This window comes from Podarcis filfolensis, assembly GCF_964270895.1.
Source record: "Podarcis filfolensis genome assembly, chromosome: Z".
Classification (NCBI taxonomy): domain Eukaryota; kingdom Metazoa; phylum Chordata; class Lepidosauria; order Squamata; family Lacertidae; genus Podarcis; species Podarcis filfolensis.
Genome location: NC_139617.1, coordinates 496,745 through 508,683, shown reverse-complemented (window position 1 = coordinate 508,683; position 11,939 = coordinate 496,745). Strand labels below are relative to the sequence as shown.

At 47.2% G+C, this 11,939-nt stretch overlaps 2 protein-coding genes across 6 annotated transcripts in view; one reads left to right on the top strand and one right to left on the bottom strand.

Annotated features, from left to right (window-relative positions):
• FHL1 (four and a half LIM domains 1) overlaps positions 1-3,935 on the top strand; it is a 66,274-nt gene extending 62,339 nt beyond the window's left edge. For 4 of the 5 annotated variants that reach the window (XM_083595472.1, XM_083595473.1, XM_083595474.1 and 1 more), the window contains one exon: positions 802-3,935. In XM_083595472.1, the coding sequence (XP_083451598.1) occupies positions 802-956 (155 nt within the window). In that variant the 3' untranslated portion in view covers positions 957-3,935. The remainder of the gene's footprint in view (positions 1-801) is intronic. The other variant, XR_014543548.1, reaches the window with a different exon arrangement.
• A 5,931-nt stretch (positions 3,936-9,866) lies between these two features.
• LOC310754017 (uncharacterized protein) overlaps positions 9,867-11,939 on the bottom strand; it is a 52,962-nt gene continuing 50,889 nt past the window's right edge. Inside the window, exon 15 of the mRNA XM_083595425.1 lies at positions 9,867-10,240. Coding sequence (XP_083451551.1) covers positions 10,233-10,240 — 8 coding nt within the window. The 3' untranslated portion in view covers positions 9,867-10,232. The remainder of the gene's footprint in view (positions 10,241-11,939) is intronic.

Below are 11,939 nucleotides of genomic sequence, written 5' to 3'. Positions count from 1 at the left end.
ACAGCTGGAGGGCCAAGTTCAGCTATCACTGGGATATAGGATATATCAGATTCTTCTGCTATAGGATACACAGGATATATATTCCGTTCCATTCATTCATATATTCAGTTCCATTCGTTCATTTGCTTCCCAAAAGAAGCTTGACAACTTTGATATGTCCAACGTCAATGGGTATATCACTGCCAGTTTTTTTATACTGGGAGTAGATCGCAGTCTCTTGAGAGTTGGACATCCCTGGCCTAGCTCATAAGCAATTAAGTCAAGCATCCCCAAACTCGGCCCTCCAGCTCTTTTGGGACTACAACGCCCATCGTCTCTGACCACTGGTTCTGGGAGCTAGGTATGATGGGGGTTGTAGTCCGAAAACAGTTGGAGGGCCAAGTTGGGCCATGCCTGATCTAGAGTAGTGGTGGCCAAACTTGGCCCTCCAGCTATTTGAGGACTAAAACGCCCATCATCCCTGATCGCTGGTCCTGCTAGCTAGAGTTGTAGGCCAGGTTTGAGGAAGCCCACAAGTCTTGGGAGACCTGGGGGCGGGGCTCATTGGAGGGAAGCCCACCTACCTGTCCCCGAACTCCCCCACTCCTTCGTCCAGGCATAGGCAAACTCAGCCCCCCAGCTGTGTTGGGGTTATAATTCCCATCATCCCCGACCACTGGTCCTGTGAGCTAGGGACGATGGGAGTTGTAGTCCCAAGATAGCTGGAGGGCCAAGTTTGCCTATGCCTGAATAAGTGAACTGTGTGCTTCCTTCTCCTTCCTTTCTAACCCTTCCCTCCCTGCTCCTCCTCTGAACCGGCAGGTTTCGGGAAAGGAACCAACGTGGTCAGCCATGAAGGCCACTCCTGGCACGACTACTGCTTCAACTGCAAGAAGTGCTCCATCCCGCTGGCCAACAAGCCCTTCGTCTTTCACAGCGAGCAAGTCTACTGCCCCACCTGCGCCAAGAAGCTGTAAGGGGCGGAGCCAGGGGCAAAGGGGGGGCGCGGCCTCGCCTCTTCCCTGGAGGGGCTTGATCCGTGTGCTTGGAGAAAACCTGCCCACTCTCCTGCCCACATTTTAGGCTTCGCCATCCCCATCCTTAAGAGGTGCCCGGCATCTCCCCCCTCCCCATCTGACAGGTGGCATTCAATAAAAGCTCTGCCTTAGCATCCTACCTGCTGCTAACCTTGCTTAAAATCCCCCCCTTTTTAAAGGAAAGATCCTCTTATTTTCTTGCCATGCTTCGCAGGTGCCGGCTGAAGTTTAGGCTCAAGCTTTGCACATCCAAATGTACTTACTGATAACCAGGGTGGATTTCATTTAAATCATATATTCAGTAAGACTGGATTTCAATCACTAGTCAGGAAGACTTGATTTAAATCATTTTTTAAAAAACAGAAAGGTTCAACCTCGCTGGGATCCTCTTGCCTTCTTGCCATGCTTCATGGGTGCCGGCTGATGTTTCGGCTCAAGCTTCACACAACCAAATATACCGCACTTTCCCGTCTAGAAGACTCCCCCTTCTGTAAGATGCCCCCTATTTTGAGGGACTAAAAATTTCCAAAATTGGGGGGGGGTTGTTGAGCTTTTTTTAGGGGGCGTTGCCACAAATTGCCTACCCGCTGTGGTCACCGAGGGGTCTTTGCAGCCTGCGCTTTGAGTCTTTATATAGAACCTCGTCTTCTACACGGAAAAGTACGGTACTTGCTGATAACTGAGCACATACAGCTAATTAGTCTTTTTCCGTGTATAACATGCCCCCATGTACAGTCATACCTCAGGTTGAAGTAGCTTCAGGTTAAACATTTTCAGGTTGCGCTCTGTGGCGACCTGGAAGTAACGGAGTGCGTTACTTCCGGGTTTCGCCGCTTCCGCAGACGCTCAAAATGATGTCATGGGCACGTGGCTAATTGCGACCCACGCACACGCAGATGCAGGTTGCGTTTGCTTCAGTATGCGAACAGGGCTCCGGAACGGATCCCGTTTGCATCCAGAAGTACCACTGTATAAGATGCCCCCTATTTTGGACTGGACTTAACTGTCAGGGGTCCTTTACCTTTATTTTGGGGGACTCAAAAACTAAGAAAATGGAGGGAGATTGCCCCCAGGTATAAGATTACCCCTCTCTTTTTTGCATTATTTTTTAGTAAAAAAAACCACACCCTAGTCTTATACAAGGAAAAGTATGGTAGGTTACTAACTTCTAAGTGAGCAGTAAGATGAGGGCTGAAATCACATAGCTGCTTTTGAAACGGAAGCTTTTTGCTTTTCCTTCCTGGGGAGCAAAAGATCGGGAGAGAGTTTGAGGCCGTTTTAAAGGATCACTCACTGACCCTTTAAAAGTCTAAACAGGGCTGCCTTCAGACGTCTTGCTGATTTCCTTGAGATCTGATGGGAGAGGGTGCCACCACCAAGAAGGCCCTCTGCCTGTATTAAACTGAATCCTGGGGTGGGGTGGGAGGCAAAATGCTTGTGTGCTCTTCCATATCAAAAATCCCATGAAAGCCAGGAAATGGCCGGCCTGAGCCCTTCGCAACGTCAGTTTCCACAAGCAATGATGCCTTCATATTTGTTTGACAATGAAAAGCAGGGGTCAGCAACCTTTTTCAGCAGGGGACCGGTCCACTGTGCCTCGGATCTTGTGGGGGCTGGACTATATTTTTTTTGGGGGGGGGGAAATGAACAAATTCCTATGCCCCACAATTAACCCAGAGATGCATTTTAAATAAAAGGACACATTCTACTCATGTTAAAACATGCTGATTCCCAGACCATCTGCCAGCCGGATTGAGAAGGCGATTGGGCCGGATCCGGCCCCCAGGCCTTAGTTTGCCTAGCAATGCCCTAGGTCAGGCACGTCCAACAGGTAGATCACTTTGGCTTCTCCCAAAAAGCTCAGCCACTTTTGTTTCCTAGCCAAAAAGTGGGCCATCAGATTAAGTTCCACTATATAGGACTGGGGATTCAGGACCCTTAACTGTGTTTTATATAATCAACTTTTGATTATGTTCTGTGTATCTCACAACGTTCATTCAGTTCCATTAATTTATATATTCAGTTCCATTCATTCATTTGCTCCCTAAAAAAAAAGCTCAACCACCTTGGTTTCCCCAAAAAAGCTCCACAACTTTGATCCATCCAACGACAACAGGTGGATCACTGCCAGTTTTTTTTACACTGTGAGTAGATCACAGTCTCTTGGGAGCTGGACATCCCTGCCCTAGGTCAGGGTGTCAAACTCAAATTCATCGGGGGCCACATCAGCAGTTTGGTCACCCTCATGCGCTCAATATAAAAACATGTGGAGGTTTCCTGAATGCATGTAAAGTGGAGGTTTCCTGTGTAGAACGGCCGGCGCCGCTAGAGGGCAGACGTTCTCTGGCTTGTAGGCTGCCACGCATGCACTGAAGAGGCGGCTTTCTTGTGTCAAAAAAAAAAAAGCGAGAATAAAAGGTGAAGGGTGGCGGCTGCCGGCGGCTACACGGGCCACATGACGAGGTCTGGCGGGCCGGATTCGGCCCGTGGGCCTTGTGTTTGACACCCGTGCCCTAGGTGATAGTATGTCAATGTGCAGATCTGATCAGCATCACATGGTCCAGCCCAGAAACGTCTCCAGAAAACCCGGCCTTCGCAGATTAACACAATGAAACCCTTGATGCGCACGAAGGAATAAAACGCAAACGTTTGCAACGCACAATTTCCTCCACCCATTCTTAGCTGATACTTGTATCTGTTATCACACCCAAGGTTGCGTCCAATGAAGTGTCTCATGGGGAATTAAGGGGAGGGGGGGGGATTACGGAAATCTACGTGTGCTTGGTTCAAAACTGTATAAGAAGTAAGAAACGTCTCCCGTTTGGAGTCTTCTCCTTTCCTCCTTGGCGAGACTGGCTTTGACCCTGCTGCCGCAGAAATCTCAAATAAAGGTCCAGCATCTTCGCTGCTTTGCTTCAACTTGCCTGGGTTTGTATTCCGTTTTTGCATGCCGGCCGCGGGAACCTTCACAGGTCCCATATGACAGGAGTCCCTTATTTTTCACCATTCCTGGAAGCCTCGTGTGGGAACATCAAACCATAGATGGACACCAGAGACAAAGTATGACAAACTAGTAACAAGAAAAAACTCAGAATGGATGAAAATGAGATCATAAGTATGGATATATGGTAAACAGGGCAATTCAGAAATGCTCAGATAAAAGAGATTACATCTGGAAGTCAGGGAGGGGGATGGGAGGAAGTCAAAGCTCAATTTGAGCAAAGATCTATGTGATGAAGAAATGTTATTTGGTTGTTATAAAGCAGGCATATCCAACTGGTAGATTATGACTGGATGTCTGTAGAGAAGCTCAACAACTTTGGCTCCCCTAAAAAAGCTCAACGTTTAAAATGGTGCCTTCATCCTCCCTAAAAACGGTCAACAACTTTGACCTGAACCTCCCTAAAAAAAAAGTCACCCACTTAGAACTGAATCCCTTTTTTAAAAAAGGGGCTATCCTTCCTAAAAAAAAGCTCACCCACTTTGAACTGAATCCCAGAAAAGGGGGCATATCACTGCCAGTTTAGATCACAGTCTCTTGGGAGTTGGCCACCCCTGTTATAAAGGGAAAAAGAAAAAGAAATATTATTAAAACAAAAAGAAAAAGAAAATGAGATCATTATCCATAAGATAACCCCAACCAGGCGACAGGAGAAAAGAGAGAAATCTAAACCTCTAGTAGAAGCCCTAAAAGGAAACCCGATAGTACACAGGTGGGAATTCCCAGAGAGCACCTCGTTCTTCTTTGAGGGGGAAAGGCGGATGTTCACAACGCCGAAAGACACTGAGAAATTTGGGACAAAAGCCACTTCTTTTCAGAGAAAGGCCCAATTGATTTTGTGCCTGATTTCCAAACATTCCTGTTCCGCAGACGAGGCTGTACCATGTCTATGGAACAGTCATGTAGAACAGGCACGTCCAACAGGTAGATCACAATCTACTGGTAGATCGTGGGGCTTTCCTGGTCGATCTCTGACCCCTCAGGGATCTCCTTCCCCCCAGAATAAAAAAGAACAAAAGAAATTAAAAAAAGCTCAACAACTACTGCTTCCTGTTATGTTCTGTGTACCGTATTTTTCGCCCTATAGGGCGCACCGGCCCATAGGATGCACCTCGTTTTTTGGGGGAGGAAATGAATAAAAAAAAATTATTTTCCTACCCCAGCCCCCAGAACAGGCTGCTATCCGCAAGCCTTGCGAGCCTGGTGGCAACTCCCGCCCGGCTCCCCAGGCTTGCTGATAGCTTCCTGAAGCCTGGAGAGCGAGAGGGGTCGGTGCGCACCGACTCCTCTCGCTCTCCAGGCTTCAGCAAAAGCCTGCATTCGCCCCATAGGATGCACACACATTTCCCCTTCATTTTTGGAGGGGAAAAAGTGCGTCCTATAGGGCGAAAAATACGGTATATCGCAAGGCTCATTCGGTTTCATTCATTCATATTTCCCGTTCCATTCATTCATATCTTCCGTTTCTTTCCTTCATTTGCTTCCTTAGAAAAAGCTTGTCAATGTTGGCTTCCGGAAAAAAGCCGGACAGCTTTGCCTTTCCAAAAAAAACGCAGCAACTTTGGCTTCATTTGGTTTCATTCATTTCATATCTTCAGTTTCATTTATTCATTGATTCCTAAAAAAAAAAGCTCAACCACCACTCTGGCTTCCTAACAACTTTGCCTTTCCAAAAAAAGCCCGACGACTTTGGTTTCCTAAGAAAAGCTCCATAATTTGCCTTTCAAAAAAAAGCTCAGCAACTTTTGCTTCTGAGCAAAAAATGTGGACCATCAGATTAAGGTCCACCATTTGACTGTGGATTCAGGACCGTCAACTGTGTTTTATATAATCGACTTTAAATTAGGTTTTGTTTATCTCGCAATGCTCACAGTTCCATTCATTCATAAATTCAGTTCCATTCACTCAAAAAAAAAGCTCAACCACTTCGATCTGTCCCAACGACAATGGGTAGATCACAACCAGTTTTTTTTTACACTGAGAGTAGATCACAATCTATTGGGAGTTGGAGACGTCCCTGATGTAGAACAATGACTGCTCCCTAAAGAGAGTATCTCTACTATTCAGCTTTTAGAGTTGGATCGCTGTACATCTGCCCCCCATTTCAAGAGGCTTCTCTCTCAAATTCAGGCTTGTTGAGAACCAGGGTGGATTTGACTTAAATCAAATCAATTTTAATCAGGATATAAATCACAATTTACCGTATTTTTTGCTCTATAGGACGCACTTTTTCCCCTCCAAAAATTGAGGGGAAATGTGTGTGCGTCCTATGAAGCGAATGCAGGCTCCTTGGCTTCAGCGATAGCAACGCTAAGCCTCCGAAGCGCGGAGGGAACGCTCCCTCTGCGCTCTGGAGGCTTCGCGTTGCTTTCGCTGAAGCCTGGAGAGTGAGAGGCGTTGGTGCGCACTGACCGCTCTCGCTCTCCAGGCTTCAGGGACAGCTGCCTGAAGGCCTTTGGAGCACAGCGCAAGTTCCCGCTGCATTCTGGAGGCTTCAGGTTCCTTTCAGCAAAAGGAACCCGAAGCCTGAGGAGCGCAGCGGGAACTTGTGCTGCGCTCAGAAGGCTTCAGGAATAGCCGTGCACAGCCCCTCTGACAGGGAGAGGCTGCACGTGGCTATGGCTTCTTTAGCCCCGCGCAGCCTCTCCCTGCCGGAGGGGTTGCGCGCGGCTATGGCACAAGCCAAGACAGCGAGCGGGATCCATCCCGCTCACTGTCTTGGCTTGTGCCATAGCCGCATGCAACCCCTCCGGCAGGGAGAGGTCGTGCGCAGCCTGTATGCTGCTCTTTAGGGCTGGGGGCACGGGGAAATAATATTTTTTTTCTTGATTTCCCCCTCTAAAAACTAGGTGCGCCCTATGGAGCGAAAAATACGGTAAATCACGAATCAGCAAGACTTGATTTAATTTATTATTATTTTTTACAGAAAGGTTCAACCTTGCTGGTATCCTCTTCATATTGACAACTGGGAGGAAGGTTTCCTTTTTGGACTAATACATTTTCAGAGTCGTTTTTTACAGTTATATTAGAAATACATGGAAAAGTAATTATGAAGAAAACCCCCGCCCCACCCTCCCTTTATATATAAGGGTCTGGTGACTTCTGTTTCAGTGTATCTGAAGAATTGTGCATGCACATGAAAGCTTATACCAAGAACAAACTTAGTTGGTCTCTAAGGTGCGACAATTTTTAATTTTTTTATTTTGACTGTGTCAGACCAATACGGCTACCTACCTGAATCTATTCTGATTATTATTATTATTAAACCAACGATAGGTCAATATAAAGTCAGTTTCAGAAGCTCTGCATTTCTCCGTGCCGATAGCAACCGTTTTGGATCATCTGTTAATAACCAACTGCAGGCTGCTTTCAATGGGAAAATTTTTTTAACAGTGAATACGCGTTTACATACAGCATTCAACAGGCATCAGTTTGCACAGGGGAAAATACTGGAGTCATCATGCTTGTCCAAATGATTATCTCTGCCAGAATGAAAAGAGTGATCATACAAAAATACATTTTGTTTCAACCTAAGGCACCGCTCTAAAATATTTGGGAATGGCAAAAAGGTTTGGGAGAGGGCAGAGGATGAGATGGAAAAGGGGCTGGATCTCTAGTTCCCAAATGCAATCCCAAGAAATGGGGCATCGTGCCAGTATGAACATCTGCCCTGAAAGCCGAGGGGTCACTGATCTGGGAAGCCACTCTTTATAGAATAAATTATTATTATTAATCTTTTGACAAGGGACACCTAGCGATTCAGGACTGGAGGACAAGGACACATCTGCCACTCTCTCTTAGCCACAGACTTCATCCCTTTATGCCAGTGGTGGCATAAAGGCCCGGATTGGCCATCACTGCTTTACGCAGAACACTGTCCAAGGGCTGGAGGCTAAATAGGTTGCTTTATGCCAGTCATGGCCAAACTTGGCCCTCCAGCTGTTTGGGGACTACAACTGCCATCATCCCTAGCTAACAGGACCAGTGGTCAGGGGTGGTGGGAATTGTAGCCCCCAAACAGCTGGAGGGCCAAGTTTGGCCACCACTGCTTGACACAAACAGCAGAGGCAAGCAGCGAGGTCAAACGAAGAGAAGGACAGAATAATTAATGAAGACAAAAACAAACAAACAAACAAACAAACAAAACCACAACACACACACACACACACAACCTCAGGGGTTCGATACTGCTTTTATGTACACCAATATGCACAAAACTGACGTGTGAATATCAACTTAAATCAGGCACCCCAGACTCGGCCCTCTGGATGTTTGGGGACTACAACTCCCATCATCCCTAGCTCACACGACCAGTGGTCAGGGATGATGGGAATTATAGTCCCAAAACAGCTGGAGGGCCAAGTTTCAGAATGCCTGACTTAAATACATGTTGCTGTTGTTTTTAAACCTGTTCAAAGCGCAAGCAATGGCAAGCACACAATGGGGAGCATAGGACAGGGGTGGCATTGCTGTGGGGCTGGCGCTCACTTCAATGGGGCTTGGCCCCAAACCTGTGCAAGCCCAGAAAAAACAAAATGCGCAGTGACTCAACTTGATGGATTGGGCATGTTGCTGACGCCGCGCCTCTCGCTTTCTCGACATGCTCAGATGCGCGCTGGCTTCACAACAGTGAAGAGGCTTCCCCTGTGGAAACGTATTCCGGGTGGTGCATGACTTTAAGATGGCTTTCAATGTAAATAAAGTAAATAAAGATGGGTTTAAAGCAGGCATAAGCAAACTCCGGCCCTCCAGATGTTTGGGACTACAATTCCCTAGCTAACAGGACCAGTGGTCAGGGAGGATGGGAATTGTAGTCCCAAAATCTGGAGGGCCGGAGTTTGCCTATGCCTGCTTTAAAGGTAAATCAGGGAAGACGCTCCATGCAGTGGGCTTCCCGGGCCCCCTCCAAACATTTGGTGTTGGGGTGGGGCTCCTGGCAGGTTATTTGGGCATTGGTCTCGGCCATTCTGGCCCCCCTTCCATGCACTTTGCGGGTCCTTGCCGAGTGTCTCATGGAGAGTCGTCGCCTTCAACAAGTGCGGGCTGACAGCAATTTGTAGGCCCCGTAGAGCACTGCACACCATGTTGCCATAATGACACTCGACCGTTGTCGGTGGGGATCCAGTTGTGGGGGAAGCCGCTGGGGCACCCGGGCGGCAAATATGACGCGTACCCGGAGGCGCACCGATCCTCCCGAGAGTGCCGCCACCTGCGCATATACGCCCAGCATGTGGTGCCGCCTGCTGGGGATGGGAGTGCTGCCCGCCTGGTGTATTTGCGCGATCAGCGGGCGGATTTCCGCAGCGGCAATTGTGCCTGTCGCGGAAATTCACCCGCCACGAAGCCAATCAGCCCGGGGGGATTTTGTCAACCCCCACCCCAGGCAGGGGCCACCTCCGTCCACCAGTGGCTAACAGCAGTTTGTAGCCCCAACAGCGCTACATTACAATGACGGCACTCGATCATTGCTGGTGAGCTCACCAAAATACCGTATTTTCCCCTGTGTAAGACTAGGTTCCCCCCCTAAAATATAATGTCGAAAAGAAGGGGGCATCTTATACACGGATACATCTCCCCCCATTTTCTTAAATCTAAGTCCCCCAAAATAGGGGGCGTCTTATACATGGGGGCCTCTTATAGACGGAAAAATACGTAACTTGCCACTTGCCATGAGCAAGACATTTGTTGCCAAGCGCCGGAAGAGATCTTAGCCCTAAGCTAGATTTTTTTATGGCAGAAACAGTCCAACCTGTCACCAAGGAAGATGGCTCGCTCTTAACGATTGAAACGAAGCTCTCCTTCAATAATGGAGCGTGTGTGTGAAGCCAGTTAAGACAAGGACAAGGTGGTTTAATAAAGGTTAGGTTTCATTTTATTAGGCTGGCTGTGCTCTGTGCAACAGTATTTGGTAAATCTCCAATACAAGCTTCTAACAGAATAATGAACAATTCACGGAAGGGAAAACGTTTCCTTCCCGTCCCTTCGAGAAACCTGCGTTCAAACAGTCCCTCTAACGAAAACTCATTAAAGCAACAGTCTACCTGAAAGGTTTCCAAGGTGCAAAGTTAGGCGGGGTAGACTTTACTTCTTTTCCGGTGCCAAACTCGGGGGGGGTTCAACAAGCAGCTTTTCCAAAAACAAGGCCTTCATATGACTTGGGGGGAACCCCAAATTCCTGAAGCGGAGGGTCTGGAGTCTTTCCAGGGTCCTAGTGTTCACAGTTCTGTTCAAAAGCGAGAGAGAAAGAAAGAACTAATAAGAAACAGAAGACAGGTGGAGTTTTAATTGCAATTAGTTACCAAGGATTTTTTCCGTGTGTAAGACTAGGTTTTCCCCCTAAAGAATAATGTCCAAAATTTGGGGGCGTCTTATACACGGGGGCCACCTCCCCCATTTTCTTAAATCGGAGTCCCTCAAAATAGGGGGCATCTTATAGATGCAAAAATACAGTATTTGGCTGCGCAATAGAGATATTGGATTCTTGTCTCGTTACACGTATGAAAGCTGTTTTGGGTCACTGCAGACTACCCCTTGCTTTTTCCTGTAGGACAGGGATGTCCAACTCTCAATAGACTGTGATCTACTCCCAGTACAAAAAAAAACTGGCAGTGATCTACCTGTTGTCATTGGACGGATCAAAGTTGGGGAGCTTCTCTTGAGAAGTAAATGAATGATTGGAACTGAAGATAAGAATGAGTGAAAGGTAATATATGAATGAATGGAACGGAATATATGAATGAATGGAACTGCAGGAGTGGCCAACTCTCAAGAGACTGCATTCAGAATTAAAAACTGGCAGTGATCTACCCTTGTTTTATGGGGGGCGGGGTTCAGCTCAAAGTTAGAATCATAGAATCATAGAGTTGGAAGAGACCACAAGGGCCATCGAGTCCAACCCCCTGCCAAGCAGGAAATCAGAGCACTCCTGACATATGGTTGTCAAGCCTCTGCTTAAAGACCTCCAAAGAAGGAGACTCCACCACACTCCTTGGCAGCAAATTCCACTGTCGAACAGCTCTTACTGTCAGGAAGTTCTTCCTAATGTTTAGGTGGAATCTTCTTTCTTCTAGTTTGGATCCATTGCTCCGTGTCCGCTTCTCTGGAGCAGCAGAAAACAACCTTTCTCCCTCCTCTATGTGACATCCTTTTATATATTTGAACATGGCTATATCACCCCTTAACCTCCTCTTCTCCAGGCTAAACATGCCCAGCTCCCTTAGCCGTTCCTCATAATTAGCCGTTCCTCATAAAGTTGTTGAGCTATTTTTAGGGAGGGGCTTTTGGGGCGGGGAGAGTTCTGTTTTCTTGGGGGGGGGGGGTTAAAGGCAACGGACAAAGGGGTAAAGTCACTCAAGAAAAAAATCACTATGCATAAAAACAGCAGCACAGAGAAAGTTCCGTCTTCCCTTCCAGAGATCATACAACAATGGAGGGCTGGGCGACGGAGCCAGAGATCAACTACGATCAACCAAAACCTCGTGGGGGATCTATCAGTAGATTGCAACTGACCTGTTAGACATCCCTGGAATAGATGAATGAATGGAACTGAATGAGCATTGCGATACACACAGAACATAATCAAAAGTCGAATATATTTAATACACAGTTGAGGGTCTTCAACCCCCAGTCCAATAGTGGACCTTAATTTGATGGTCCACTTTTTGGCTAGGAGCCAAAAGTTGCTGAGCTTTTTTTGGAAAGGCAAAGTTGTCTGGCTTTTTCCTGGAAGCCAAAGTGGCCACGTTTTTTTTGGAAAGGCAAAGCTGTCCGGCTTTTTTCCGGAAGCAAACATTGACGAGCTTTTTCTAAGGAAGCAAATGAAGGAAAGAAATGGAAGATATGAATGAATGGAACGGGAAATATGAATGAATGAAACCGAATGAGCCTTGCTACAACTCCCATCATCCCTGACCCCTGGTCCT